The sequence below is a fragment of the Zonotrichia albicollis genome, chromosome 17 (genome assembly GCF_047830755.1).
Source record: "Zonotrichia albicollis isolate bZonAlb1 chromosome 17, bZonAlb1.hap1, whole genome shotgun sequence".
Taxonomy (NCBI): domain Eukaryota; kingdom Metazoa; phylum Chordata; class Aves; order Passeriformes; family Passerellidae; genus Zonotrichia; species Zonotrichia albicollis.
The window spans coordinates 8,453,623-8,480,824 of NC_133835.1; the positions used below are offsets into that span (position 1 = coordinate 8,453,623).

The 27,202-nt window shown below is 49.0% G+C and overlaps 3 protein-coding genes across 5 annotated transcripts; 1 reads left to right on the top strand and 2 right to left on the bottom strand.

The window, feature by feature from the left end:
- Positions 1–1,091: 1,091 nt before the first annotated feature.
- On the bottom strand, positions 1,092–13,037 carry KIF3B (kinesin family member 3B). Of its 2 annotated transcripts, none has more exons than XM_074553592.1 (9): positions 12,892–13,037; positions 8,233–9,671; positions 7,561–7,662; positions 6,783–6,905; positions 6,552–6,670; positions 6,210–6,323; positions 5,628–5,733; positions 5,245–5,423; positions 1,092–4,668 (listed from the first exon to the last, which is right to left on the bottom strand). In XM_074553592.1, the coding sequence occupies exons 2-9, from the start codon at positions 9,613–9,615 to the stop codon at positions 4,572–4,574; spliced, it is 2,223 nt and encodes a 740-aa protein (XP_074409693.1). In that variant the 5' UTR covers positions 9,616–9,671; positions 12,892–13,037; the 3' UTR covers positions 1,092–4,571. The 2 variants fall into 2 exon arrangements, with proteins under 2 accessions (XP_074409693.1, XP_074409694.1); XM_074553593.1 differs by lacking the exon at positions 12,892–13,037 and adding an exon at positions 12,678–12,876.
- A 623-nt stretch (positions 13,038–13,660) lies between these two features.
- On the bottom strand, positions 13,661–19,195 carry POFUT1 (protein O-fucosyltransferase 1). Of its 2 annotated transcripts, none has more exons than XM_074553601.1 (7): positions 19,039–19,195; positions 18,463–18,584; positions 18,184–18,366; positions 17,507–17,619; positions 16,663–16,855; positions 15,917–16,159; positions 13,661–15,482 (listed from the first exon to the last, which is right to left on the bottom strand). In XM_074553601.1, exons 1-7 carry the CDS (start codon positions 19,046–19,048, stop codon positions 15,294–15,296), a joined length of 1,053 nt encoding a protein of 350 aa, XP_074409702.1. In that variant the 5' UTR covers positions 19,049–19,195; the 3' UTR covers positions 13,661–15,293. The 2 variants fall into 2 exon arrangements, with proteins under 2 accessions (XP_074409702.1, XP_074409701.1); XM_074553600.1 differs by having other exon boundaries at positions 19,013–19,154.
- On the top strand, positions 19,158–26,185 carry PLAGL2 (PLAG1 like zinc finger 2). The gene is made up of 4 exons (XM_074553599.1): positions 19,158–19,303; positions 19,742–19,851; positions 21,265–21,653; positions 22,447–26,185. Exons 3-4 carry the CDS (start codon positions 21,391–21,393, stop codon positions 23,666–23,668), a joined length of 1,485 nt encoding a protein of 494 aa, XP_074409700.1. The 5' UTR covers positions 19,158–19,303; positions 19,742–19,851; positions 21,265–21,390; the 3' UTR covers positions 23,669–26,185.
- Positions 26,186–27,202: the final 1,017 nt, after the last annotated feature.

A 27,202-nucleotide genomic window follows, 5' to 3' on the forward strand; every position in this document is an offset into this window, starting at 1 on the left:
TGCCGGGAGTTGTAGTTTTCATGCGTGGACCCAGCGCAGCACCGCTATAGCCCGCGGACTACAAGTCCCGGCGGCCGGTGCGCGTCATGGCGGGAGAGGCCTTTGCCGCCGCATGGCCGCGGCGGGGAAGTGGCACCGCCCGGGCCGGGGGCGGCCGCGGGACCGGACTGGAGCTGAGGGCTAGAGGCTGAGCCCCCGCGGCTGAGGGCTGCGGCGATTGGAGTTCCAGCATCCCGGTTAGCACAGAATCAGTTGGGCTGGAAAAGACCTCTGAGATCAGCGAGTCCTACCTCTGACCTAACACCACCATGTCCAGCAGAGCAGGGCGCCGAGCGCCACGTCCAACCTTTCCTTAAACACCTGCGGGGACGGTGACTCCATCACCTCCTTGGGCAGCGCCTTCCAATACCTAATAACCCTTTCGGTTAAGAAATTCTTCCTAATGTCCAAATTAAACATCCCCTGGCACAGTTTAATGCTGTGTCCTCACTGGTCAGCAGAAGAGCCCGACTCCCACCTGGCCACAACCTCCTTTCACGGAGGTGGAGAGAGTGATAAGGTCACCCTGGAGCCTTCTTCTCCAGGGTAAACACTCCTGCCTCCATAACACATGTGCTGCAGACTCTTCCCCACCTTCATTTCCCTTCTCTGGACATCGTGGTTGTACTCCGAGGCACCTTCTCCCCACAGCACTGATAAAGGATAAAAAACTGGTTTAAATCAGCACCACCCATTTCAGGGGCCCACCTTGGACTGGGATTCTGGCAGGGTTTCACCAGCACTTCTGTTACCCAAGGTGCCACATGCAGGCATCAGCACCTTCTACATATATATATATATATATATATATATATATATATATATATATATATAATATGTATATAGATATGTGTGTGTATACATATACACACACATACATACACACACATAACATATACACACACATTACAATACTCATTGCACTTCTACTCATTTTTACATTTTTTCACTTACTTTGTGCAGACTTCTTTTTATGAAAGAAAAATAATGCGAGGCATTGTGAAACATGAAGTCACTGAGGCCTGCCCCAAATTAACAATGAAAAACACGTGTTTTGATAGATGCAATAAATCTTATTGACTTTATTACACATTGTATTTTAGGATCACTTTACATTCCTAGACAAAAGAGATGATACAAATAAATATAAGCTGTAAAACTATGGACAGAACTATGGACAGGTTCTTTTTCTACAGATCACCTAAGAGAAGGTGGAGGTGGGTGTATCTCCAAGGAGCTGAGAGTTGCCATTGACAGCTGTGCCCATAGAAGGATCCTGGGTCACCTCTTCAAAAAGAAAGGGGCTGGAGAAGGCAGCAAGCACCTGGATCCCAGAGAGTCAACCCCCCACTGCACAGTGCAGCAGGCAGTACCAGCGTTCTCATTTCACTTCCATCTCTGTAGCTAATTATGGCTTTTGCAGGTTCTCTTTTCCAGTCTGTGTTTGAACACAGCAGGAAGAGACCCCCAGGAATTCCACTGAACTGTTTAAAGACTGGTGCACAGCCCAGCACAGACAGGAGAGAGGACATGTCCAGGTACTCAGGTGATTCACTGAAGCTCCAGCGCTGCAGGTTCAGCCAGGACAGACTTACACAGCCCAGACTGACTGAGCACTGCCTGCTCTGATCTGTATAAGGCACCAGGTGCCTGGCAGAGGTATGTGTTTTAGAAGATTCAAGCAGCATGCAAATATTTTTAAAAAGGCGCTAGACCTAAGTTAAGGATTTAAGAAAGTGCTTTAATTCCTATGCTTCAGTGTCTGGTGGCACTTGCTCCGGTGGCCAACTCCTGCTCCATGCCACTTTTTAAAAAAAAGATCCCATTATACAGATCAGAGCAAAGACTGTTGAGTGTTAAACATTCCTATGAAGAAAAGGTGATGGTGCAAGGCTGTCCCAGGGCCTCCTCCAAGAGTCCAGCTGGATTTCCTGCCTTTGGTTAACCAGCAGGAAGCCCAGATGGTTCAGATAACACCAAAGAAGGGCAAACTCGGCAGGAATGTTTCTTAAAAGCTTCAACCCAGAGCTCAGTTTGTTTTGTACAGCTTAAGACAATGTATCTTAACATCAGTGCCACTGAGCATCTGGTGAGGGTTAAATCCTTTGGAATGAGAATCCAAAGGATTCTATAACAGGCCGAGATTCCCCATGAATACACTGACCAAATCTCCACCAAGCCCCAATTTACATACAATGACTAAATATGCAGATTTATTCTTTTCCACTCTACTGAGTTTCTTTCACCTTGCTAATGAATTTCTACAGAGTTAAAAGCAGAGCCTTTCTGACACTGGCTCATCAACATGAAAACAGGTTTGCACTGCAGAGCTCCATGGTACCAGCCCTGCCACGAAGGCAGTTTCCAGCATATGAGTTTAATATACAATAGAATTCCCTATGGGATAGTAGCAACTGAGGAAAAATGTGCACATGTGCAGACACAGATGTGTCTGTGTATGCATTATTCACATAAAACATGTGTACATAGGTATGTACATACACGTGGTTATATATTGTGCTGCTGTTTCAGGGTTTTAAACCTCCCCCCATTTAATTTCAATTCTCTGAGCACTTAAACCATACAATCATCTTTTAAAATGTCCTGGTACAGAAAATTATGTGCTGGAGAGAAAGAAGGAAGAGAGGGAAGAGAAGGTGATGTTATACTATGCAACAAAAGCCAGTTAAAAGGCTCTCTGGATATAAACAGTGCCTGGTGAAAATGAAGATTATGCTGGGTTTCCATGTTCAGGTTGAAAGAAATTGTTCATGTGCCTGCTCTCTCAGTTATAAGCAAATCCCTCCTTCCTCCACCAAAACTATTATATATATGTATGTGTGCATACATGTGTACACAGATATTAACCCTGTGGCTCAGGAAAGCAGTCCATGGAATGCAGCAGCCAAGTTGGTGTTCAGGAGGCCCGCCTGGCTCACCTGGGCACCGTGCCTGCAGGATGCACAGGTGAGCTGTGCTGAGCACTCAGTTCCTCCTGCTCAGTAGAAAGGAGCTCTCCAGCCTGGATGAAGTCACTCCGTGGACACTTAAGGAGCACAAGGCAGAGTCCACACATCAGAGCATGTCTGCAGCCAGGCAAGTCCTCACACACTCACACGTGTCAGTCTGGAGGGAGTCATCAGTGAGGGAGAACAGGTAAAAATGTTCACAGGATGACAGCCAAGAGCAACCAGAAAAAGTAACATCCCAAGTCTCAATATACAGTGAACTAAAACTTACAAATGAGCTGTGGGACACTAGACAGGGACACCTTACTCTGTCCTTAGTGTGGAGTTCCACCTCCCTCTACCCTGCTACACGAGCCTGCTTTAGTCATAGGGCAGCTTTGCAATGAGACTGTCAAAAGCAGGAGTTCTCCCTCCCTTGTTTTCAAAGTAAAACCCCTGGAATTAACACCAGCTTCCATCACCAGCCTCAGGTCAGGTTCACTCCCAGCAGGCTCTGAGTGGGCTGGGAGGTGCAGAGAGAAAGCTGCTTAACATGGAACAGGTGAGGCACGAGAGGCACTGAATGCTAAACCTCCTTAGACACCAAGGGAAGGGACCAAACTCCCAGGAGTGCACTCAAAGGCAGCTCCAAGTTCCAGTGCTCTGCCCAGCTGAGAGTCTGAGCCTGGCAGGGAGAGCTCTGAGCTAGTGCTACGTTTTCCATCAACAGTGGGAGGCATGAGAAAATGGCCATATGCCATTAAAGATGTCATATGGACACTGGTTTTAAATGCCAGGGGTAAAGGTGGAGACAAGAGAGAGGAGGAAAGCTGTGGAGCTGACATGGCATGCAGAGGTGTTCCTTGACAAGGTGGTTCCTGTTGGTAGGGGTGAGGTCTGTAGGTCAGCTTAGATGAGCTCTGACTTATGCCTGTAAACAAAGAAAGGACTTCAGATTCTACTGCTTCCTTTCTAGAGACCACAGAGGTGTTTTTGAGACCCTTTTCTGTCCTACAGCCCTGTTGGGAGGCACAGCTGTGTGGTGGTGAGGATGTGCTGGCCACTGCCATCCTGCCTGAGCCCAGGTAGTGACGCCAGCCTCTCAAGCAGGAAGAACCATGCACCATGTCAAGTTTGAACAGATCCTCTGCTTTGTAGCCTCTTTTGGCTCTCACTGTGGAGCTGCAGAGTGGTGGTTCTGTGGAGATGACTTTCACCTCTGTCTTCTCAGTGCCCAAGAGCCAAAAAGCGCCGTGCAGCAGAAGGGCTGGTGCAGGAGGAGGACGGTGATGCTGTGAGGTGATCCCCATGCTTCCCATTGCTCCTAACACACTGTAACGTACCTCATGCATTTTTGATTTTCTAACTAAAATCCATTTCCCACAGAGGCCAAATGCTGAATTGCAAGCACGGATCTTCCCATGGCTCAGTGCCCCTGGACTGGCCCGAGTCAGTTAAACAACAACAAGGCCATCTCCAGGGAAAGGGGCTGGAGGCTGGCCAGGAGCTCTCTCTGCAGGTTTGTCCTTGTCTCTGCTCCCAGAAGGTAAAGGCTGTTCCCTCCCTGGAGAGGAGTTGCTGGCTTTATTTTGGAACCAGCCCTCGTGACTGTGGGTAGAGCTGAGAAGTGGGGGTGCCTGATCCTGATGCAGATCCCACTGATTTCCTTCCAGTTTTCGGTCTGAAGAAGCAAAAATGAAAATATAAACAAGAAAACTTCTAACAACGTCACCTGCCTTTCCAAAATTAATCTGCAAAAAGCTGATTTTTTTTTAAACTAGAGTTACTCTCTAATAAATGGTTTCAGCTTTTTCTTTTACCCTACGTCCTACACCCTGAAAGAAGGTTGTGGCAAGGTGGGGGTTGGCCTCTTCTCTCAAGTAGCAAGTGACAGGCCAAGGTGAAACAGCTTCAAGTTCTACAAAGGGAGGTTAAGGCTGGATATGAGGAAAAATCTCTTCACTGCAGGAGTGCTTGAGCCCTGGCACAGGCAGCTCAGGGCAGCGCTGGAATCTCCATCCCCTGCAGTGCTCAAAAAATTAGTAGATGTGGCACTTCAAGATAAGGTTTAGTAGCATGGTGGGGATTCAGCTGGAGGTGAGACTCAAATCTTAAAGGTCTTTTCCAACCTCAATGATTCTATGTTCCTTTTTCTCTCTGTTTTACTATGAAGCTCAGCTTCACTTCACTGATGAGAAATGCTGACTGACTTGCACCTTTCCTGTGGGCCAGTCTGCTCAGGGAAAGCCCAACTCACCTGGGTTTTGATTTTTTATTTGAAGAGCTCTCAAAGGTTGAGGCATCCACTTGAATCTCATCTTCATCCTGCAGAGCTGCTTCCAGAGCTGCCTGAACCTTGGGAGCAATGGCTGGACCTTCATAATTCCTCGTTGTCCGACTGGGCGCATCCAGTTCCAGTAACACGATGTTCTCTGCCTGAGAGGGGAAAAGCAGAATCAAAATCTCCAAGTTTTCACACAAACTGTTACTTTGCCCTCCAGAAACTTAATCTGAAGTACTTTATAAATGTGTGCTGGGCATTACGAATTTACATCTCAAAGAACACCCAATCCCCTCTGGAATTCACATTCCCCTGATCACAGGGTGAAGAGGCAAAGGTCCAACCACATCTGGGCTTACCCTGTACCGAGCAGCTGTGTGATTCAGCATGGACGTCCTGGCGTGCTGGCTCAGGGGCCTCTTGTACCCCACAGCAGATACTGGTCTTTTCATCATCTGCTGGTTACTAGAGAAAAACAGACTCAGGCTGTTATAGCCTAAAACCAAAAGCTCCCCTTGGAGTTTATGAGCTACAACTCCTCCTGTAGTTTATGAGCTACAACATCTGCAAATTCCATGCAGAAATCTGTTTCAACACAGCAGAAACCACCCAGACTGCATTTGTAGGAGCAGGAAAGAAATATGATAGGAATGCACTGCTACTTTAAGGGTGAATGCACTATTACATGTATTTTACATATAATTATTGTGTTTGCCTATTAAAAAAATCATAATCTTTCAAGAATTCCCCTAACTATACATTCGTATTTTATAGTACCTATTAAGAGAAATAAATTTATTTGGTTTATTTTATTACACATCAAGAAGCTGTGAACTCTAGAGGGTCAGTTTAAATCTCCAGTTCAATCCCCCTTTTGTTCTTGACAGCTAGAGGGTTTCCTGTGACCTGTAATTCCATCCCAAGAGCAGAAATACACTCACTCCAGACGGGTTATGGGATGTAATTTCCAGTTGTCTTCCTCTTCATCAAGGAATGCTCTGTTCATGATCTTATTCTTTTCTTCCAAGGGAATAAAGTTTTCAATAATCAGGTGCCTACATGCAACCACAAAAATGAGAAATATACAAGAAACATAATTAGCAATGACTTTCCTCCCTGCTCCTCTCCCACTGATGTAATAAAACCCTGGAAAAGGAGGAATGGTTTCATTTTCTCATGGTTAAATCTTATTCCACAAGTATGTGCAAGGCAGTCCCTCCACTCCCTGCCCCGAGAAACCCTCTCTGTTACATTTAATAGCTTATTTAAGTGATGGGGCTTACTTTAGCTTTAGTTCCCTGGTGAGTTCATTCTGGGTCTGTTCCATTTCCTGGCGCCCCTTGATGTGCTCTTCTTGGAGATCATGGATCTCTGCCTTCACAGCTTGCAGCTTGGAAAATAACTGGAGCACACAACAAGAGCCAAAATCCATCACTTGCCAAAGCTCCTCTCACTTTCACACACAAGTTGATTTTATTCCCAGCCTGGTAGACAGGGAATCATTTTCTTTTTACCTTTTTGAGTTTTTTGGTCTTTATGTCCACCTCTTGCTGAAGAGAACTGTAGGTCTCCTTCAGCTCGAGTGTCTCCTCATCCTGACTCTCCATCTGCTGCTGGATTTCTCGCTCCCGACGTTTCTGAAGAATGTGAAAATATGGCATTAAAGACCTCAATTACCTTGTCACCTCCAGCTGACACACATGAAACCAAGGCTCAGGATGGGTTTCCTTCCCTGCCTTCCAGTTCTTCATATCTCTTGCCACAGAAATACCAGAAACATCTTATTTGTCCTTGTTTTGCTGTTAAGATCAGGGAGTGTGAACAAGGCTCAAGCTTCAACTAAAGCAATCAAGGTCACTTTTAGATTGTTTTTTCTTTCCGTTTTATCAGTTTGTACTGCTTATTGTATTTAAGAATCACCAACAAAATTCGCGTTAACAGAAAATAAACTTTTAGCACAGAGTGAAGACTCCTCCCTTGAGCTAAAGACTAAACTAGTACTCTTAAGAGTCCTGCAAATATTTCTTCACTTACAAACAGTTCCAATCAAAATAGGAGGCAAATTTTTATCATGAAGAACTAGAAGAAAATTTTATAAACCTTCTTTACTTATTTCAAATAATGAGAAATATTACACAAGCCCTTCCCCCTTCTTTTCAATAAATGATTGCCATTAAAGCAATTCTAGGGTTAACCCTGGGAAAACTTTCTGCTAATTTCCCTGACACAATGTTTTACAAAAGTTCAGCAGCATGATTTTTTATACAAAATAACAAATCCCCTTCCTTGTACCTGTTCTGCAATTTCCTGTCGTTTCTGTTCCAGGATTTTCTGCTGTTCATTTGTGTGATCCACAATATTTTTCCCTCCCACCAGCAGCTTGCTTTCCATTGTCTGAAAAGAAAAACCAGGGTCAGAAGTTTCTCTCAGTGACTACAGAGGGTAACTTTCTCTCCTATGGATACAACTTCTTCAGGGCAGCTCCCTTATTTAACCTTCTCTTTCAAGGCAGCTGCTACAGGAATCACTGTTTCTTAAAATGCCTATTAAACTGTGGGATTAATGCAACAGTAACTTGTTTAGAATCAGGCATCACTGAAATGTGTGGCAAAGCTGGAGAATCAAAATGTGTGCTCCCTTGTAAATAATTTCTAATGATCTGTGACAGAAGGAAACATTTTTAGTGCCACAGCATGTGAAAAGATGCATTGTCTTTTACTGTGCCAGTTGCTTAAGATCAGTACAGAAGAACAATGAAACAGCTCATGAATACTGAAATGTGTGATTAATGGTGGAAATTTCAACTTCTGGCTAGAAATGGTTTCTTTTAAAATCTTCCAACCCAAACACAAATCACTATCCTGGAAACTTTCTGTGAAATATCTTTCCAAATTGGGAAACCCTTTATTTTCTGCACAGCCTAAGGAAATTTCTTTCAAAGGGTATGACCAGGAAGAATTCTACCTTGATTTTAGCACTCAGCATCTCGGTTGCTTCTTTCTCTCGCTTCAGGTCCTCCATTTTCTTCTCCTTCTCCTTCAGCAGCCTCATCTTTTCTTCTGCTACCAAGCTGTGATCCTCGACTATAGCTTTCTTCTCAATCTCCAGCTTTTCCTGTTGCTCCCTCCAATAGTCATCTTTGTCATCTCCTTCATCCTCACCCTCTTCAGTGTCCTCCTCCTCTTCCCCACCCTCCCTCCTCCTTTCCCTCCTCTTTCTCTTGCCAATGGACCGTTTTTCCAGCTGTGCCTTGAGTCGAGCAATCTCTTCCTGGAATTCCCGCAGCAGAGCCTCCTTTGGATCCTCGTTCACCTGTGGCTTGTTCTTGATGTTTTTGGCACGGTTGGCATATCTCAGTGTGGTCAGGGTCTCCTCTACATTGTAAGAGGCAGGGCCTATATTGGCCACCATCACAGTTTTGGCATTGCCACCTAAAGAGTCCTGAAGCAGCCTGGTCAGCTTGGAGTCCCGGTAGGGAATGTGCGTGCTTTTGCCATCCACCAGGGCAGAGATAACGTTGCCCAAAGCTGAGAGGGACAGGTTGATTTTAGTGGCTTCCTTCAGCCTTTCCCCCTGTGCTCCAGTCTTTGCCTGCCGCTCGCTGCCCGCCAGGTCCACCAGGTTGAGCTTCCCCACACGGATGTGGTTCTCTCCATCCAGCCCCAGCTCGCTGCACTCGATCGTGATCTGGAAGATGGCGTGAGACCGAGAGCTGTGCTCGTTCATGTTGGTGGCACCGACTGAGCGGTTCTGGTTTCCCAAATTCATGATGTGCTCTATCTCTTTGACGCTTTTTGTGACAATGGTGGTCAAATCCTTAACAAAAACCCCCGTGTCTGGTCTCTCCTTCAACTCCAGCCGCTTGGACTGATCCTTTGATAACAAGTCTCTGATTTCTTCTTGGTATATTTCCAAATAAGACGCTCTAACTAAGTATTGCTGATTTTGAGATCTAGAGATGTGGGTGAAGATGTGCTCGAATGAATTGGGAATGACCCCTCTCTTCTCGGGATCACCACGCACCCCTTCCATCGTGTATGTTTTCCCTGTCCCAGTCTGCCCATAGGCAAAGATTGTCCCATTAAACCCTTGCAGAACAGAGTCCACCAGAGGTCTGAAGGTCTCATCGTAGAGTTCGACCTGTTTGGAATTCCAGTCATACACAGCATCAAAGGTGAACGTTTTAGGCAGTTCATGAGATGATCCCCGTGGGTTCTTCACTGACACCTGCCCTAACTTGACATCCACATTGACAACCTTCTCATAGGAAGCCGTTTGCTCCTTGCTGTTCATGGGCCGGCAGCGCACGACCACCCGCACGGACTCGGAGTTCTTTGCCTTGGACATGGCGGCGGGGCTGGGCCTGCTGTGGTGCTGCTGATGGATGATGCCCTGCTACACACCTGCAACAAAAACAAAGCAGGGATCTCTGAAGGCAGTTTTCTGCAGGGGACAGCTTTTCACAAAGCCAAAGGCTCGCCTCATCAATTTGAGCAGCATTTTGATTTCATTAAGTTGCAAGGGATTTTGAAGTACTAAAATAATGTGCAACATGAAAACCCTGTAAAGGCCTGAACTGAGATAGAATTACTTTACCAAAGCCTGTGCATCAAATGGTATCATTTCTACAAGTTCTGCTCCAAAAACTCATCACCACAGATCACACCTTCACACCTGGTAAAGATCCTTTTCTTGACCCTTAAAAATTATAATAAACCTTTTTAAACTATTTATGAAAATAATACTTTGCCAATCATTTTCTTTACAGTCAGGCTTTTTGTTTTAAATCTCCCATTTTGAAAATCTAGCACAGCCTTGCTCTCTCCTGAGCACAAGTCTGCTATTATCTTTTCTTTTGGCAATAGACTTTTATCAGGATTCCCCACAAAAGCCAGCCCTGCTCAGCTACACTGACCTACTGACATCACTCCTGCTCTGGTGTTCCAATTGCATCAGGTCTACAGGACTCACCATCAACCTAAACTCAAGTTGTATAAACCTAGATCACAGATCCAACTCGTTCATGACTCTGGGTAGAGAGGGAGGATGCACTGGTGCATCCTCCAGACATCAGCAAGATAAGCAGCCACTGAAAATGGAGCAAGAAGCCTGTGCTACTAAACTGCTAAAGCAGTCACTGCTCAAGCCTCACATGGCAGATCTCAATGACACAACTTGGGGAATGCCATGCATTCTAACAACCCTTTTTATTTCCAAAATATCTTCCAAGAAGAGCCCTGAGGTCCCTCTGCCAACTAGAACTAAGTGTAAAACTAACACACACAGGGAAGCCCAGGCAGTGCTGGCACAGGTTCAGGTGTGTCTTCCTTGGGATGTGTTCATTGCTCCCTTCCCAGCCAGATCAGCAGGAAACAGGGATTTTTGTCTAATTGTTTTTCACTTGATAATTGCATGTCTCACGAGAGCTTCTCCAACAAGGTGGCAGAGAACTGCAGGGCCAGAGCTACTGGATGGAAAAGGAAGCACAATTCCAGCCCAATATACAGACAGTCAGACTGGCAAAAAGTAAAAGAGAAGTAACAGATAAACATGGTTCAGAATTGCATAGAAACCTCAATATGGCCTTGGGAATTTTCTTGGGTCTGTGGGGGGAAAAACTTTGCTTCTCACTCTTCCCATAAAAGCACTGAACTGGACACTCATTCACAATTCACCCTGCACAATGAGTTCAAACCGTTACAGCAATTTTAGGTAGCTACTGAATAAAACCATTTCCCTCCTAATTGACAGCTCCAGATAAAGGTGACCTTCCTTTCTGACCCATAGCAAACACGAATTCTGGAGCACAAACACAGCAAGTATAAGTGAAACGAGGACAAATCTTGGCAGAATCACAAAGAACAACTCTCCCTCTGTTCATCCTGAGGACTTGTATACATTAACACACGCTTCCCCTTCCACAGCTCCGAGAGACATTCCAGTAATTCAAGTTCACAAGAGACAATTTTCTGACAAGGTCACATGACAACCACTGTGTCACGTATCTGCATGTTCACACTGGCAAATACTCAAACCAGGCACAAGTTCTGACAAGGAGAGCACGGATTCATTTTATATACTGAATATCTAAAATACTATTCTGATGAGAAGTGCTGCTTTTGTAAGCAACTATGACAAATATTAAATGATCAGTTAAGTTAGTTTTGCCAGAGCTACACCTTGAACAAAAATTATTTTGCACATTTGCTGCTCCTCTGGGTGTTCCTCCTCACCATCAGCTTTTGACACCTTTCCCCACTTCACTTGCAAGTCTCTTTTTATAGTCACAAACAACTGATTTTACCCCTGATGTGGGCTATTTTCATAACAACCCATCCTGAATCATCTCCAATTATTTTAGCTACTGTGGTGAAGTTCACTGGAAGCATAACAAATTATGGTTCTTCTCAGATTTATCCAAGTGTGTAACTGGAAAATAAAACCAATTAGCTGGCAGTGTTTGTATTCCCCAGAAACTCCAGGGCAATGTTTGAACTGCGAGAGTGGCTGGACATGAATGGCCAGAAAGCTGGGAATGCTGCTGTGCCACCCACTCTTCTCCATCAAAGATGGGGATTTTTTATTAAATTAGTTCAGCCTAAAGTGACCTGGCCAGGTCCCTGCAAGTCAAGGTCAAGGTCAAGGTTGAGATGGATGCACTTGCAAATGTGCCCTGGTGACCAAGAAGGGAAGATGGGCAGAAATGGAAGCATTTTTATTCGTTTCAGTCAACACTGAAATGAAAGTCTATGCCTGAAAAAATGAGCAATGCCACAACCTGAATACAAGCTGGGGCCACCACTTTTCCTCAGAAACTTGCAGGACTGGGAGGTGCTATCCTGGACAGCTGTGCTCACCCATGGCACCTGCCCTGACATCCCAAAGCCGCTCTGCCTCCTGCCTTAAACATCTCTGAAAGATTTTCTTGGCACTGCCCAAACCCTTCCCCTGCTTCTCCGCGCATCCCGAGGTACCACTCAAAACGTTCCAGTGCTTCTCGCCATTCAAATCTTTCAAATATTTGTGGTTTCATAATGTCACGGTTGAATTGTGTCCTTCCCTCCCTCCCAAGCCAAGCCACCCTCGGCGCTGCTGTTTTCCTCTCCTCTCCCTGCCAAACGCTCCGCAGGCCGGGCAGGACATCCCGGTGCTGGAGCTGGCGCGGCGGTGCCACCTGCGAGCCCTGGCTCCACTCGGCGTCTGGGGTCACCTGTGGTCACCTGTCACCGCTGTCGCCTCAGCACGGCACCCCACCGGTGTTCCCTCCCCCGGGGAGCCGCGGATTCACCCGAGCATCACCCACCGCCCTCGCGGCAGCGGCACCGGGAGCTGCAGGGAGGGGATTTGGGGACAGCGGGGAGCGGGGGAAGGACCGCGGCGGAGAAGCAGCGGGAGCGGGGAACACCCACCCGAACGGGGCCACCCGCCCGCGGCATCGCCCCCGCAGCCCGGCCGCGGGCGGGTCCCGCCGCCTCCCGCGCCCGCTGCCCCGGCCGTGCCCACGGCTGGCACCGGGAGCACCGGGGACACCGGGCTGGCAGCGGCCCGCGGTGTGCCAGCCCGGAGGGGTCGGGGATGCTCGGGGCGGGGTGCGGGCGCGGTGCGGGGCCGGGCCGGACTCACCTGCGCCGTCACCATGGAGCCGCCCGGGCGCTCCTCCCGCGGCCCCGGAAGCGGCGCGGCCGCTCCGCCCGCCCGTGACGCGCTTCCCTGGCAACGGCGCGCCCGGCCCGCCCCGCGCAGCCCGCCCCGGCCCGGATGGGCCCGCACAAAGCGGCCCCGCCGCCAATCCCCAAAATGCCGGGATTGCCCCAGCCAGGACAAAGCCGCCCCGCCGCGAGCATCCTGCACACCGCCAATCCCGAATATGCCAGAATTGCTCCAGCCCGAACAAAGCGGCCCCGCCGCGGGCATCCTGCACTTCGCCAAACCCGAAAATGCCTGTTTAACCCCAGTCCCGACAAAGGGACCTTGCCGTGGGCATCCCGCCGCCGCCAATCCCGAAATGCCGGGATTGCCCCAGTCCCGACAAAGCAGCCCCGCTGTGGGCATCCCGCACTTCCATCAAATCCGAAAATGCCAATCCCGAAAATGCCGGGATTGCTCCAGCCCGGACAAAGCAGCCCCGCCGTGGGCATCCCGCACTTCACCAAATCCGAAAATGCCGGGACTGCCCCAGCCGGGCGGGTCTCTGCCGCAGCCAGGCTGTGGTTTTTTTAAATCCTCCAAAGCTCGGGAGTATTTCCAAGGAGAAAAAGACCATCGTAAAGAAGATATTTAAGAGTTAAAGCTCCTTAGTCAGAGCTTTCTGGATCGCAGCAGTGCACTGCAGGCTGCAGCTCGGGTACCAGAGATTCCTGCAATGGAGGAAGGAATGTTGGTGCACTACAAGTGAATACAAAATCAAGTTTTTATTAGTACAAAAAATAGCTTATTTAAAAAAACAGAAAAGAAACGCCCCATCCCAACATTTTGTTTTAATACTTTGTCTTCCCAACAGTGTGGGGACAGGCTTCCCCTGCTCCACAGCAAGGCAAGGCAGCCCCAAGGGAATCGCCCAAGATCAGTAAACAGTATGACACAAGGAGGTTCAGTCTTCAAAAGCCCAGCTTCCAAAGGCCCTAAAATGGGTAATTTCCCCCCAAACCCCATGATTTTTGAAGCCAGACCTGAGGAAACAAGAGATGAGTTTTTGCCACCCTGACACCTGGGGAATCTTCTCACTTTGCCCACTTTTTCTCAACTCCCCTGAGCCCTCAAACTCCTTCAAAGCTCAGAAACATTTCAAGGAGGAGAAGACCACCATAAAGAGAGACATTTGGAATTAACTGCTCATAACAGCCTTGCCTGGACTGCAGCAGTGCACTGGAGGCAGCAGCTCTGGTACCACAGACTCACCCAAGAAGCATTTCTGAAAAATGAACCATTCTGTACTCAGTCTTTGGACCAGATAATGAAATCACAGAAGCACCAGAAGGCATGGGTCAAGTTATGTCTCACCATGTTGGGATTATCAGTGTTACCACCATCAAACCACACAGACCAAATAGAGGGGTTTGGGCTGTTGCTTCCCATTCAATGAATAATTTTCCAGAGTTACCTCCACTGGGAACTGTCCCAGACAAGGGTAATGCTCTCAGAGGGGTTATATTATAGTACAAAAACAAAACAATACCAGAGACCCATGACATACCTAACTCCACTACAGCTATTTCAATAACCTTGGCTCAAAGTTTCTCTTCTACCACAGACCTGACTGACATCACCAGGTATAAAGCTACGAGCCCTCAATCTCCAGTCCTGGCCTGGCTGTGACAGATCTCCTCCCATGTCCTGCACACACCATGCCCCAGGCTGCTCTCAGCAGAGAGGCTGAACAGGCAGCTGCCACGTCACACCACGTCCCACTGCACTCCTCCAGCACCACCAAAGAGATCCAGGGCCCCACAGCACAGGGTATGGAGTCTCTTTGGACAGGAGAAGGGACACTGAGGCACTGTGGTGACACAGGTCTGGTAAGGCAACTGCAGTCCTTGATAAACCCCAGAGCTTTTTCAGTCCTGAGCTTCACCTTGCACGCCCTTTCCAGGGAACCTGATATGCCTGACAGAAGTTTTATACTCAAAAAGAGACAATAATGGTCAGTTTTGGACACGGAGCTTCAAAACACCTCCAGGTGAGAGCTAAGAATTAACAGAGAAAAAAAAAGAGGAGGAAATCTCAGCAGCTGCTTCATCATGATTGCTGGTGAATCCCAAGTAGTGAGAACTATAAAAGCTACATCTTAAAAAACTATACATAGTTTATAGTTTCCTATAAACCACATGATTTAAATTCCCATCTGAGCTCACACTGGAAACACAGGAGAGATCAGACAGAACAGTCTGGAAGGGCCTGTGAGGAGCATTGGAGGGCAGGAGCTCTCCCACAGCCCAGCAGTGACTGCCCACAGGGAATGCTGCAGCACCAAGGGCCCAGCTCAGAGCCCTGGAACCAGGGAGCTCCTCATCCTCCTCCTCCTCTGGTCAGAACTCATCCCGCAGCCTCGGAGGGTGGTCCATGCCAAAAAACGAGGAGGGTTTCCCATGGATGTCACGTTCTCTCTTCACAAAGGCAGTGAAGGAAGAGACACAGTTCCCAATGAAGTGGTCGGACTGGCCAAGGATGTACAGATCAATCTGAGGCACTTCTGGCTGCAAGCTGACAACCTTGAGCTGCAGAGAAACGAGGAGAGCAGATGAATCCAGTCAGCTATTATCACAATCCAATGTCTTGGCATAATGTTAGAAATTGAATACACAACAGAAAGAGAGTGAGTTTTGTCTTTCTCTGCCCTATAACTCATTTATGATTAGATCAATGTCAGAGCGTTTCTGAAAATCACTTAGGTTTATTTAATTTAAATCCTTTTCGTGGAAATATTTACTACCATGCCAGACAATGCTCTTCAATCTCCCAGAAAAAAAAAAAGAATTTTACAGGATAATTTTTATTGCTATGAGCCAAATTCACTTTGAGATGCCAATATTTGGCTGTGAATACCCTATTCCACAACTGCCTGTCTGCTATCCATGACAGCCTCGGGCCAGAAGCCAAGGAAGGTTTTTACCCAAGCACTCCTGCCAGAAGAGATTTCTGGAACACTCACCTTTCCCTGGAAGAACTGCTGTATTTCTGTTGTGTAGGGCTCAGAATCAGTAGCAATATAAACAGATTTAGCTTCAATCTTTGCCACCCAGAGCTTGAGAGCCCGTTTGATCTCTCGGAGGTCTGGCAGGCACATGTCCATGGTGAGAGGCACGGCAGCACTGCGGTCGTAGCCCACGCACTGCGGTGAAGCCATGAAGTGTGGCCCAGCTGTCCCATCCTTTAACATGTTGCAGGCATTCTTCTATTGGAAGAGGAAGAGAGAATAAAAAATCATCAAAGTTGAAGGTCTCTGAGATTATCAAGTCCAAACTTTGAACAGATACCCCATGCTCACTAAATTTTATCAGAAAGCACCACCTCTACTTGTGTTCTGGATGCTTCTATGAATGGCAATTCCACCATGGCCCTGGGCAGGCTGGGCCAGTGCTCAATCACTCAGTTCAGTGAAGAATTTTCTCCTAATATTCAACCTGAACCTCCCCTGGTGCAACCTGAAGCCATTTCCCTTTGTCCTGTCGCTAGGAGGAGAGGCTGAACCCCACCTCACCACAAACTTTTTTCGGTTTTTTTTTGGTACCACATTCAAATGAGAAAACACCACCATGTCCCCCACCTCTGCCTGTCTGAAAGAATCCCAGCACCACTGCTAACACACAGGGAGCTGCTGGATGGCAGCAGGGATCAGGTGCTGTCCCAGCACAGCTCCTTTCAGAGCAGCTCTGCCCAGACCCCACTGTGCCGTACCCAGTCGGACCCGATCCTCAGGTGGATTCCCACGTAGGGCCGGAGCAGCAGGGACTGGATGTAGGATTCCCCCTTCTCCACCATTGCATCCGACCACTCCATGTATTTCTGCAGGGGCCGGTGCTCCTCCAGCACAGGGAACTGGGCTGGAGCTCCGGGTAAGGCGAGAACAGGGTGCTCAGAGGCTGGAAACCTACAGAAAACCAAACCCAGAGGGCTAAAACGTGACCTAACCTGCACAAAGCTGCTGTGAAGGTTAGAGCAGAAACAAGGAACACTCCAAAATATGCAACATTTATTGCTCCGAATTGAGATAATTTTAGCTGGTTTGCCATTTGAACTGAAAAAATCTCAGGGGCTGTATTTTACCTCAGACCTTTTATCTGACAGACAATAAGAGAAGAACCTCAAACATGCAGTGAGGAGCTACCAAGCAATGGGATGTTACATTTTCACCCCAGACTAGACCAATTCTGTCACCCAAACTTACTGATAACCACTAAAGTCACTCATGGCTCTGAAAACACAAATACAGTTCATAATCCCCAAGTGAGAACCAAATTCCTTTTGATGATTAATTACATATTTAATAAATACTTGATAAATTAAATATTCCTGGCTCAGAAGTCAATCAGCCTAACAGAGTTCATACCTAAAATAATGCCCACAGGAAGTGCTGAACAAACATTTAATGGAAAAAGCTTTAATATTTTTAACTGTATTACTAATTAACCACTTCAATCTCTCCCCCAAAATTTAAAGTCACAATACAGTCACAGCTGCTATCATGAGTGACTCCAAACACCCACAGTGACCTGACAGCACTCTTGCATCTTCTTGCTACCTTTGGATCCAATGGTCCTTGTATGCAGGACTGAAGGAAATTCCCTTGAAGAGCTCAGACTTATCGAAATCCACTTGGAACTGATCCCAGAAGGGACCAAACGGATTTCCATCCTGCAAAGAAAAGACAAGAGCTCATTTAGTGCACACACAAAGCCTGAAAGGTGGATGTGCAAAGATCCTGAGGTGCAAAGCAGGAGCCTGTTCCAGGATGGAAGCAGCTGGGATACAACAGCCTGTTTGACACAACAGCTCCACAGGAAGGAGACATTTATATATTTAGCTTCAATCTTTGCCACCCAGAGTATACAGGGAAGTTACTGAGAAGGTTGCAAAGGTTGTCTTAAAGAACCAGCACACCACAGCTCCCAAACTTGTAATTAAGAGAGGTTGCTTTAACACCAGCTGGGAAACAGAGAGCAGGAGATAAGCTACATTCTCAATTAAATCTGAGGTGATAAAATCTACTTGCACAGACTGTATCCCTGATCCCCAAGCACTTGTAGACAAAGAAAACTAATGACGGCACAGCACGCCACTCCACAAGTGCTGAAAGCAATGCCACACAGACCGATTTGCGGCGGGTAACTCCTAAATTTGCGAATCAATGGCGACCTGAATGAGTCAGTTGTAGCCTTTGGAATTAAACCGTGCCCGCGGGGCTGACGAGGAGCTCACCTTCATGGGACACGTGCTTTTATCCGCGCTTCTCTGGGCAGCAGCCTCGAAGCAATAAGCCACCCTGCTGCCGGGCGGCCAGTGCCGGGGCGCCAGCTGCTCCATGAACCGCTCCAGGCTCACCACGCGGTGGTAGCGCCGCAGCGGCTCCAGCTTGAAGAGCTCCGAGTAGGGGACGTGCAGCTGCGGGGGAGCAGAGCCGTGAGCCGGGGCTCCCATCACCGGGCCCGCAGCTCATCCCAGCCCTGCCCGCCGCCCCTCCCTCCCGCCGGGGCTCACGTTGGTGTAGGGCGGGCGGTGGTGCCGGTACTCGATCCAGGGCGGCACGGCCAGGGTCCGGTTGAGGGCGCGGGCGAAGGCCAGGGCTCCCAGGAAGTGCTCGGCTTGGTTACCGAATCGGCCTGCGGGAAACGGGGCTCAGCCGGGCGGGACCGCGCCGGGACGGACCGGGCACGGAGCGGGGGTGCAGCGGGGCACAGAGCGGGGATACAGCGGGGCATGGAGCGGGGGATACAGCGGGGAATGGAGCGAGGATACAGCGGGGAATGGAGCGAGGATACAGCGGGGAATGGAGCGGGGCACGGACCGGGGATACAGAGGGGAATGGAGTGGGGCACGGAGCGAGGATGCGGCGGGGAACGGACCGGGGATGCAGTGGGGAACGGAGCGGGGATACAGCGGGGCACGGACGGGGGAATGCAGCGGGGCAAGGACCGCGGACCGCGCCGGGGGATGAACCGCGGTCTGCAGCACCGGCGTCTACAGCGGGAACCGCACCGGGGGATGCAACCAGGAGATGCACAGGGGGTCTGCACCGGGAGAGCCTCACCCATGCAGGGACAGTAGAGCAGGTACCCGGCCTCATCCCAGGCGAGTGCCTCGCCGTCTCCCGCCGCCGTCCCCGGGAGGAGCAGCAGGACGACGAGGAGCAGCGGGGCCGGCGGCTCCACCATGGCGGCTCGTCAGCGGCCCGAGCCCGGCGCCACTATCCCGGCATGCCCCGCGGCGCGGCGCTCTGGCGGCCGCCACCGAGCCGTGACGTCACTCCCACAAGGCCCCGCGCAATGGCGCCGCCGGGGCCGGGAGCGGAGCCGCGCTTGGCGGGGCCCGGGGGAACGGGGTGAGCGCGGGGGGGCGAGCGAGGGGGGCGGCACCGCAGCGAGGGGCGGTGGCACGGCCGTACCCTCCCCTCGGTGGCGGGGTCCCCTCAGGGGACAGGGGGGCGTGTGAGGAGGAGGAGGAGGATGCGGGGCGGAGGGGGGGGCGTAGGCCGGGCCCGCCTCCCTCCTCTCAGCGCTGCGGGGCGGGGGTGGGATGTGCGATCCCGCTCCACCGGGGCTGCGCTATCCCCGCGGGTGGGGGTCTCCCGGCTGGCTCCCGAGGCAAACGGCGGAGGTGCCGGAGGGAGGAGCGAGTTGCCCCTCGCGGCCACCCCCCGGCACCTCCGCCGTTTGCAAGGCGGTTGCAGCAGCACCTCTGAATTCCCTAAAATTCCATATGATCGTTTATGCACCGTACTGTTAAAAACATCAAAATTCAAACTCTTGTCTTCTTCCAGGTAGCTTTGAAACTGGCCCAGATGGCCAGGCTTTTTCGGAGGGAAAGGAGCAGTTCCCCGGTGAAAGTGGTGGAGACTCTCGGGACACCTGCACAGCTCTGGAGGAAGAGGTAGAGAACACTCATCTTTTCTGGAACATATTTCATAGAGACGTGAAAGAGTCATGCTTTTAGCACCTAGTAAGACAGCTTGCTCTGAACCACAGGCCTCCTGCACCCTGAGGGGTCAGAGCAGCTGTCACACCACGCTGGTTTGTCCCAAAGTGGCACCTCAGCAGTTCTGGTCCTTTATTGTTCTGCTCTGACCACGTAGATTTAGCCTGCACAAAACCAAGTTTTGCTCTTAGCAGGCATTCCCAAAGCTCACTGTGATATATTTTCTTGGAGTCATTCTGTTTCCCAGTGTTTTTCTTCCTGAGGGAACCATCCATGGTATTTGGGGTGACAGTGCAGTCACAGTAATTGTCATTTCAGCTCTTCATAACGTTCCCTGAGCCCTTTCTTGGGGTTGGTTTGTTCCCTCGCAGTTGCACATCCTGCCCACAACTCGCACTCGTGTTGATGTGCAGCAGGAAGTTCCTCCTCTGAAGCAATCATGGAGTGAGGGTTTGATGCTATTTTAAGTAGGGTTTCTCAGGCAGCCAAATTGAGTGAAAGAGGTTGGTTTTATTTCAGCTGACCGTTTATCAGTTGAGCTGGCAGTAGAACCCTGTAAAAACCAGCACACAACTCAAGAATTTCCAGCTGCTAAGAGAGATTCATATAGAACCACATCAATGTGAAAGCCAGAAGAGTTTACAGGAGGTGTACTTTTTTGAACAGGAAACAGTTTGAGCTTCCATTATTAATGCATGAGAGTGTCAAAGGAAAAAAAAAGAGTAAAAAATTGCTCATTACAGTAGAAAACTTGCTGATCCAGAGAGGCAGAATCTGCCTCACAATCGAAAAGTGAAAATACAATGAGTAATCCCACCCTGAAGAGGAGCAGCATCCGTTGCCTTCCAGAAAAAGGTGTGATGTTGATGATAATTAAGAGCTTTCTTCTTCAGCCCTGTTCAGCCACATCTGGGGGTTCAGATTGGTTTGTTCTGGAGATGGTTTTGCCCAGTGCACCAGGTTGGTAGCAGAAAGGATGGGAAATAAAAATACAAAAGAGGTCTGAGAATCTTTGAGAGGGAATTCCCTGTAGGCAGAGACCAAGAGCAAGTGAGAATATAAAAAATGGGATGAGAAGTGATCTGCAAGACGCACAAATAGAGGTATTTAGAGCTACAAATAGACACCTTTTGTGATATTTCAGGAGAAAATACATCCAGCATGTAACACTGGCTCTTAATAGTGGCAAAAAATGCAATTCAGAAAAAGTTCAACATAGTTTTATTCAGGTAACAGGTTAAAGGGGAAGAGATGGAAAAAATATTATTGATAGGAGGTCCTCATGACTGGGAACAAACATCTTCACATGTTCACTGTGTACAGGGGTGAAGGTGGCAGTGAATTAACACCAGCCTTCTGTGATTTCAGATGAGGAAGTTTTGCTGTTAAACCAGTTTGGTCACAGGGGGCTCCAACAGAAAACTGCACCAGGACAACATCACAGCCCACAGGCTCGAGTTCTGCTTGACATGGCCATGTTCTACTAGCCCTGCCATGACGGCATTTTTCCCCAGTGTTCCCAACTGGATTCAAGATGCAAAGCAGGAGGAGGAAGAGACAGGCTGGAAATTAGTCCCCAGACCAAGAGGTGAAGAAACCGACAGTCAGGGAAAATGCCAGTGTGAACTATCGGAGCCCTCCTTCCCCCACGTGGACAAGCTGAGAACTCACACGCTTTCCCACTCGGAGCAGAGGCCCTACAACTGCCCCCAGCTGCACTGTGGCAAGGCCTTTGCCTCCAAGTACAAGCTCTACAGGTAGGTATCTGCAAGTGCCTCTGCCCAGCAGTGCCAGGAGAGAGGGGAAACCCCCTCCCTCGGGTGTCTTTGCTTGAATTTCTGAGAAGCTGGAGGAGGGGAAATGCCCTTTTACCTTGCAAAGCAGTTGAGTCCCAGACATTACCATACTTGGCATCTCTTTAGGTGCCTTCCAGAGAACTTCAGCTAATGCTGTATCCTGAGCTCAAGCTGCTTTATGTTTCACTGAGGAGGAAATAGAAACAGAAAGTGAAGTTCACAGATTAAAAAACAAATTGAAAAGCAAGAATAGCGTTTGTATTCATAAATCCTGCTTCTAACCACAGGGATAATTCTGTGGCAGCTGTTGCTCCAGTATGGAGAAGTAGAGTTTCCATTTATGTAGAGAAGTACAAGACAAAATAGTTAAACAGTGATGGCTGAGAACTTGAAACCAAGTGAACCACAGTGGGGGAGAGTGTGAGATACCAAGGTGAAATCAAACCACAGTGGCTCTCAGCAGGCTTGGGCACAGCCTGACCCTCCTGGTGAAGTGATGTTTTCTCACCTAGTGTCACAAACTAGAGAGGTTTTCTTTGGCAGCCTCAGCAGAGAGCAGGAGCTGAGGAGAGACAGCTGCTGGGACAGACTGCAGGTTTTGCTTGAAGCATTGTGCTCCTGTGCTCCTTGTTTAATGGAGGTAAAATGCCATCTGGGATTTCTGTGGCATGAAGTGTAGGACACAAGGTAGGACAGCTTGTGTTCCCTCAGGGGCTGGATATTTGTCTGACCTTTCCCTCTTCTCTCCCCTAAGGCATATGGCCACGCACTCTGCTCAGAAGCCCCACCAGTGCATGTACTGCGAGAAGATGTTCCACAGGAAGGATCACCTCCGGAACCACCTGCAGACCCACGACCCCAACAAGGAGGCCCTGCACTGTCCCGAGTGCGGCAAGAACTACAACACCAAACTGGGCTTCAGGCGACACCTGGCCATGCACGCGGCTGCCAGCGGCGACCTCAGCTGCAAGGTGTGCCTGCAGACCTTCGAGAGCACGCAGGTCCTGCTGGAGCACCTCAAAGCCCATTCCAGGCGCGCGTCCGGCGGGGCCAAGGAGAAGAAGCACCCGTGTGACCACTGCGACCGGCGCTTCTACACCCGCAAGGACGTGCGCAGGCACCTGGTGGTGCACACGGGGCGCAAGGACTTCCTGTGCCAGTACTGTGCTCAGAGGTTTGGGAGGAAAGACCACCTGACCAGGCACATGAAGAAAAGCCACTCCCAGGAACTGCTGAAGATTAAGACGGAGCCAGTGGATATGTTGGGTCTGCTCAGCTGCAGCTCCTCTGTGGCAGTGAAGGAAGAGCTGAGTCCTGTCCTGTGTATGGCATCCAGAGACATGATGGGTGGTAAGAGCTTCCCTGGCATGCTGCCCGTGGGCATGTACAGCACACATCTCCAAACCATGCCGAGCTCAGGGATGCCCCATTCTTTGGTTCCTAATTCTCTTCCAATGGGAATGAGCTATCCTCTGGAGTCTTCTTCTCCCATCTCCTCCCCACCGCAACCTCCTCCAAAGTATCAGCTTGGATCTACCTCATATTTGCCTGAGAAACTACCCAAAGTAGAGGTGGACAGCTTTTTGTCAGACTTCCCTGGCAGCCTGTCTCTCTCATCTGGTGATCCTCAGTCCTCTTCGCCTCAGCCACCCGCCCTGGATGAGGCTTTGCTTTCCAAGAGCCCTGCTAACCTCTCAGAGGCTCTCTGTGCTGCTAACATGGACTTTTCTCATCTTCTTGGCTTCCTTCCCCTAAACCTTCCTCCTTGCAATCCACCTGTCTCGTCGGGGGGATTGGTCATGGGCTACTCGCAGGGGGAGGCGCAGCCACTGCTCACCACTTTGCAACATCAACCTCAAGAGTCTCCTGGAGCCGGGGCCTCGCTGAACTTTGGGCCCCTTCACTCGTTGCCCCCCGTCTTCACCTCCAGCTTGAGCACAACCACGCTGCCACGGTTCCACCAGGCCTTCCAATAAGCTGGAAATAGCACTGGAGAACAGATCTTTCAGCCACCCTTTTGTGGAGAGCCTTAAAAGCGCACAACTCTTCCTTCCTTGGGGGTGTGAAAGCTCTGGCAGAGCTGGGTCAGACAGGAGGTTTCTGATCTCGGAGGGAGCACTTGTAGACTGGAACCCGTGCAAGTCCCAGTCCTGTACAGCAGAAAGATTTCAGCTGATAGACTGGATATATTTTATCTGATTTTTAATCTGTGAATCAGGAGCCGCGCTTAGCACTGACCTTCCCTGAGAATGCTGGAGCTGTATTCCTCTCTGGGAAGGGACTGTCCCTCAGAAGGAGCTGAGACTTTTTCATCCTGGGCTAAACTTTTGAAGAGTCCAGCTTCCATTTCATGTTACCACACTGCAATTCTGGCAAATCAGCCAACACCTCCACATGGAGAAGAAGTCATGATACCACTCTGTATGAAGCCAATGGGGAAGAGCTGTCCTTCCCTGCTACCTCTCATCCCATCACCCAACACAGCTTACTCCACATCAGTGTTAAGCAACAAGCCCGTTTACATAGTGAATTCAACGCCGCCTCTTTGGAGCTGTTAGGATAAACTCGTTATGGTGAACATTGTTTACACAACACAAATCTGTTTCTGCCATTGCAAAAAATAGGAGGCACCAGAATACACTGGGTTCATCTCTGGTGTAGCTAGAACACTGTTTACACAACGAAGTCAGGTTGCACTGATTTCTCTTCACTTATCATGTTCTTCCCCCATGGGGAAATCCACTGCTTTTGGACCACTTCAGCCTCTGCCCCTGTAGGCAGCAGCTTCCTGCCTTTTCTGGCTGGCTGTCCCGAGTGAAGGGGATGGAGCAGCTCCCACAGCTCAGCTTGGTGTGTGGTGTATGGACAGAGCCCTTTGAAATCTCTCCCCCAGGCAAACAGATCTGGAAACCAAAGCACGTGAGAGGGCTGGGTGAGGAGCTCGGGCCATCGAGCGCTGGCAGAGCAGGCGTGGGTGAGAACAGGCTGCAGGCCCTGCTCCACACCTTCTCTTGGGATGAGGAACAGAGTATGAGGTTCTGGGGTTTGGGGTTTTTTAACCACTCATTGAAGTCAGCACCCCTTTTTGGCTTGTCCAGGAAGGAATCTCAAAGGTGTATTTTAACCTCAATGGTGATAACATGCAAGAATCAGGGAAAAATTGGTCCCAGCTTCATGTACACACTGTCAGTGTATTTGAAGCATTTCTCCCAACACCAGTAGTTCTAACAAATGCTGAGGTTTGGGGCCTGCAGTCAAGTTTTCACTTAGGATTTGGTTCCACTGGCCTTTTTTGTTGTCTCCTGCTCAAGCCTTGCCTCCTGAAGTTAAAGTCCTGCTTCCCTTGCTCCCTGCCCTACCTCTTCAACTCTTCCATGGGCTGTCTACCTACCAGGGCAGGAGGGTTGTACTGGGAAGAGGCAGCCAGCTGCTGGTGTCACTTAGCACCTGTATTGTCTCCTGCTCCTGATTTCCTGGGCACTTCTGCTGCAGATGGGGACATATGGAGGTCACTCTGCACTGGTGCATGTTTGTGACCATGGATGGGCAGATCTTCATACCTCAGCATGGAGGAACCATTGTAGGCCAATATATAAACCAGGAAATCTGTCAATATTGTTCTCCATAAATCTAGGAAATGCAAAATCTACCTCTACTCTGTTATCTCAGCTCCTTGGGTGAAGCCAGATGCTGTCCTCCCCGTGTCCCCAGAGCACATCCACCTCAGTTGATGCAGATTCCTTCCTGCTGAGCCATGATCCCACTGTGTGACATCAGCTGTGCCTCTTTTGGTCACAGGCTTGTCCCCCTTCCATTTTACTCCAGAATTTTATTTTTAATTTAGCTTAGTAATTCTTCCCAGAATGACTCTTTAGCAATCCATTGATTCTCCAGAACATAGATCGGTTGTTTTAGGTTAGCCAGCAATGCTGCAAATGAGACTTTTGTATCAAAATGTAATATAAGATTTATTTACCTCAGCAATATCCTGTGGCAATGATCTCCCCGAGTTGAATGCAGTACTTTTTCCTTTTCTCCACTGGAAAATGTTGCCTTTCCAAGTCCAACGAGTGCCTTCTTGTTCTCTAACCTAGCAAAGGTAAACAGGGCATTGCAGCCAGTCTGTTTACCAGCATTGAATACCTCAGGCCTGTCTTCTATTGCTTTGCTCTTTGCAAATTAAAGAGTTTCACACTGTTATCAATTATATGCAAGCCTTATCCCTGTCTTCAGTTGAGAGGATTATTATTTTTTGAGAAATAAATGGTCAGAACTGATCACTCACTGGCAGTGAGGATTATCAGATTTATGCAATGCCATCACACACCTTCTCCCACTGCAGAACATTCAGCTTTTTTGCTTCCTGCCTGCATTGTACTCTGAACAGATGTCATCACTGGAATTCCTTTAGCAGTGGTAGCTAAACTTAGAGCCAGGCATCTTTTTCCTACCAGTAGTCTGTCAAAGAATAAATGGAATTCATTTTGCTATGATTTGCACGTGTGATTTGCTTTCCACAGCTACTTTAACAAGCAGAACTGCAGTAACTTTTGTCAATGCAAGGAAAATCAACCCCAGCAAGGGCAGCGTGGTCAGAGACAGCATTGGAGCTGATTCCAGGTGTTTGCACAGGAAAATGGATTCCAAGTTCCTCTACCACAGCAGCTTGTAATCTGTATTTTACCAGTGAGTCTAAAACTAATGAGAATAATTCCATTTGAAACAGCAAGTATGCAATTCACAGAACAAATTACAGTGAACAACTTTTACCTGTTTATAAGAAAATACTTGGAGCATCCAAGCTTACAGCACTTGGGAATCCCAGTCCACGAGGACATGTGTACCAAGCTCTTAGGCAAGGCAGTGGAACTCATCTTGGCCAAGCTGCTGCTGCTGCAGCTGGAGGTGAGGGACAGGGGTAACTCTGGCTTGCTGTGAGGGGATTGCTGCAGCACAGCCTGCAGTCTGTTCTGTGGTGTGTGTGCAGGGCTTTGTGGCAGCACTATGCTGGTTATGTGATATAAAAAATCATCCCAGAAAGTTTGGGTTTGGTTTTTGTTTTAGACCACAAGTTTGGGGCTGCAGGTCTAGGACATGGCTGTGAGTCAGGCAGGCAGAGCACAGGAAACCTTTCCACTGTGATCCCTCTGTTCCTGGCACACCTGTACCACAAAGAATGCACCAGAGCCCAGGGACAGCAAGTACAGCATGTAATTGTTCAGGAGGGTTTATTTAAATAAAGGAATGTTTTCAACTGGCTGGCTTGGGGAGGGTCCAAAGCAGTAGGAACACAGCTAAGATATAAACCCATAGACCTCCAGTTAGTGAAAGGACAGGACATGAACTTGCCAGCCCTTATAAATCTGACTCTGGATTCTCAGAAAGCCAAGGAACCCCTAGAAATAAGAACCAACAAAGAGCCAAGCCACTCCCTGGCAGCAGAGGGTTAACTCTTGCCCATCCTTCCAGGCTCAGATCACCAGAACCCTGTGAAGGGCTGAAGATCTTTT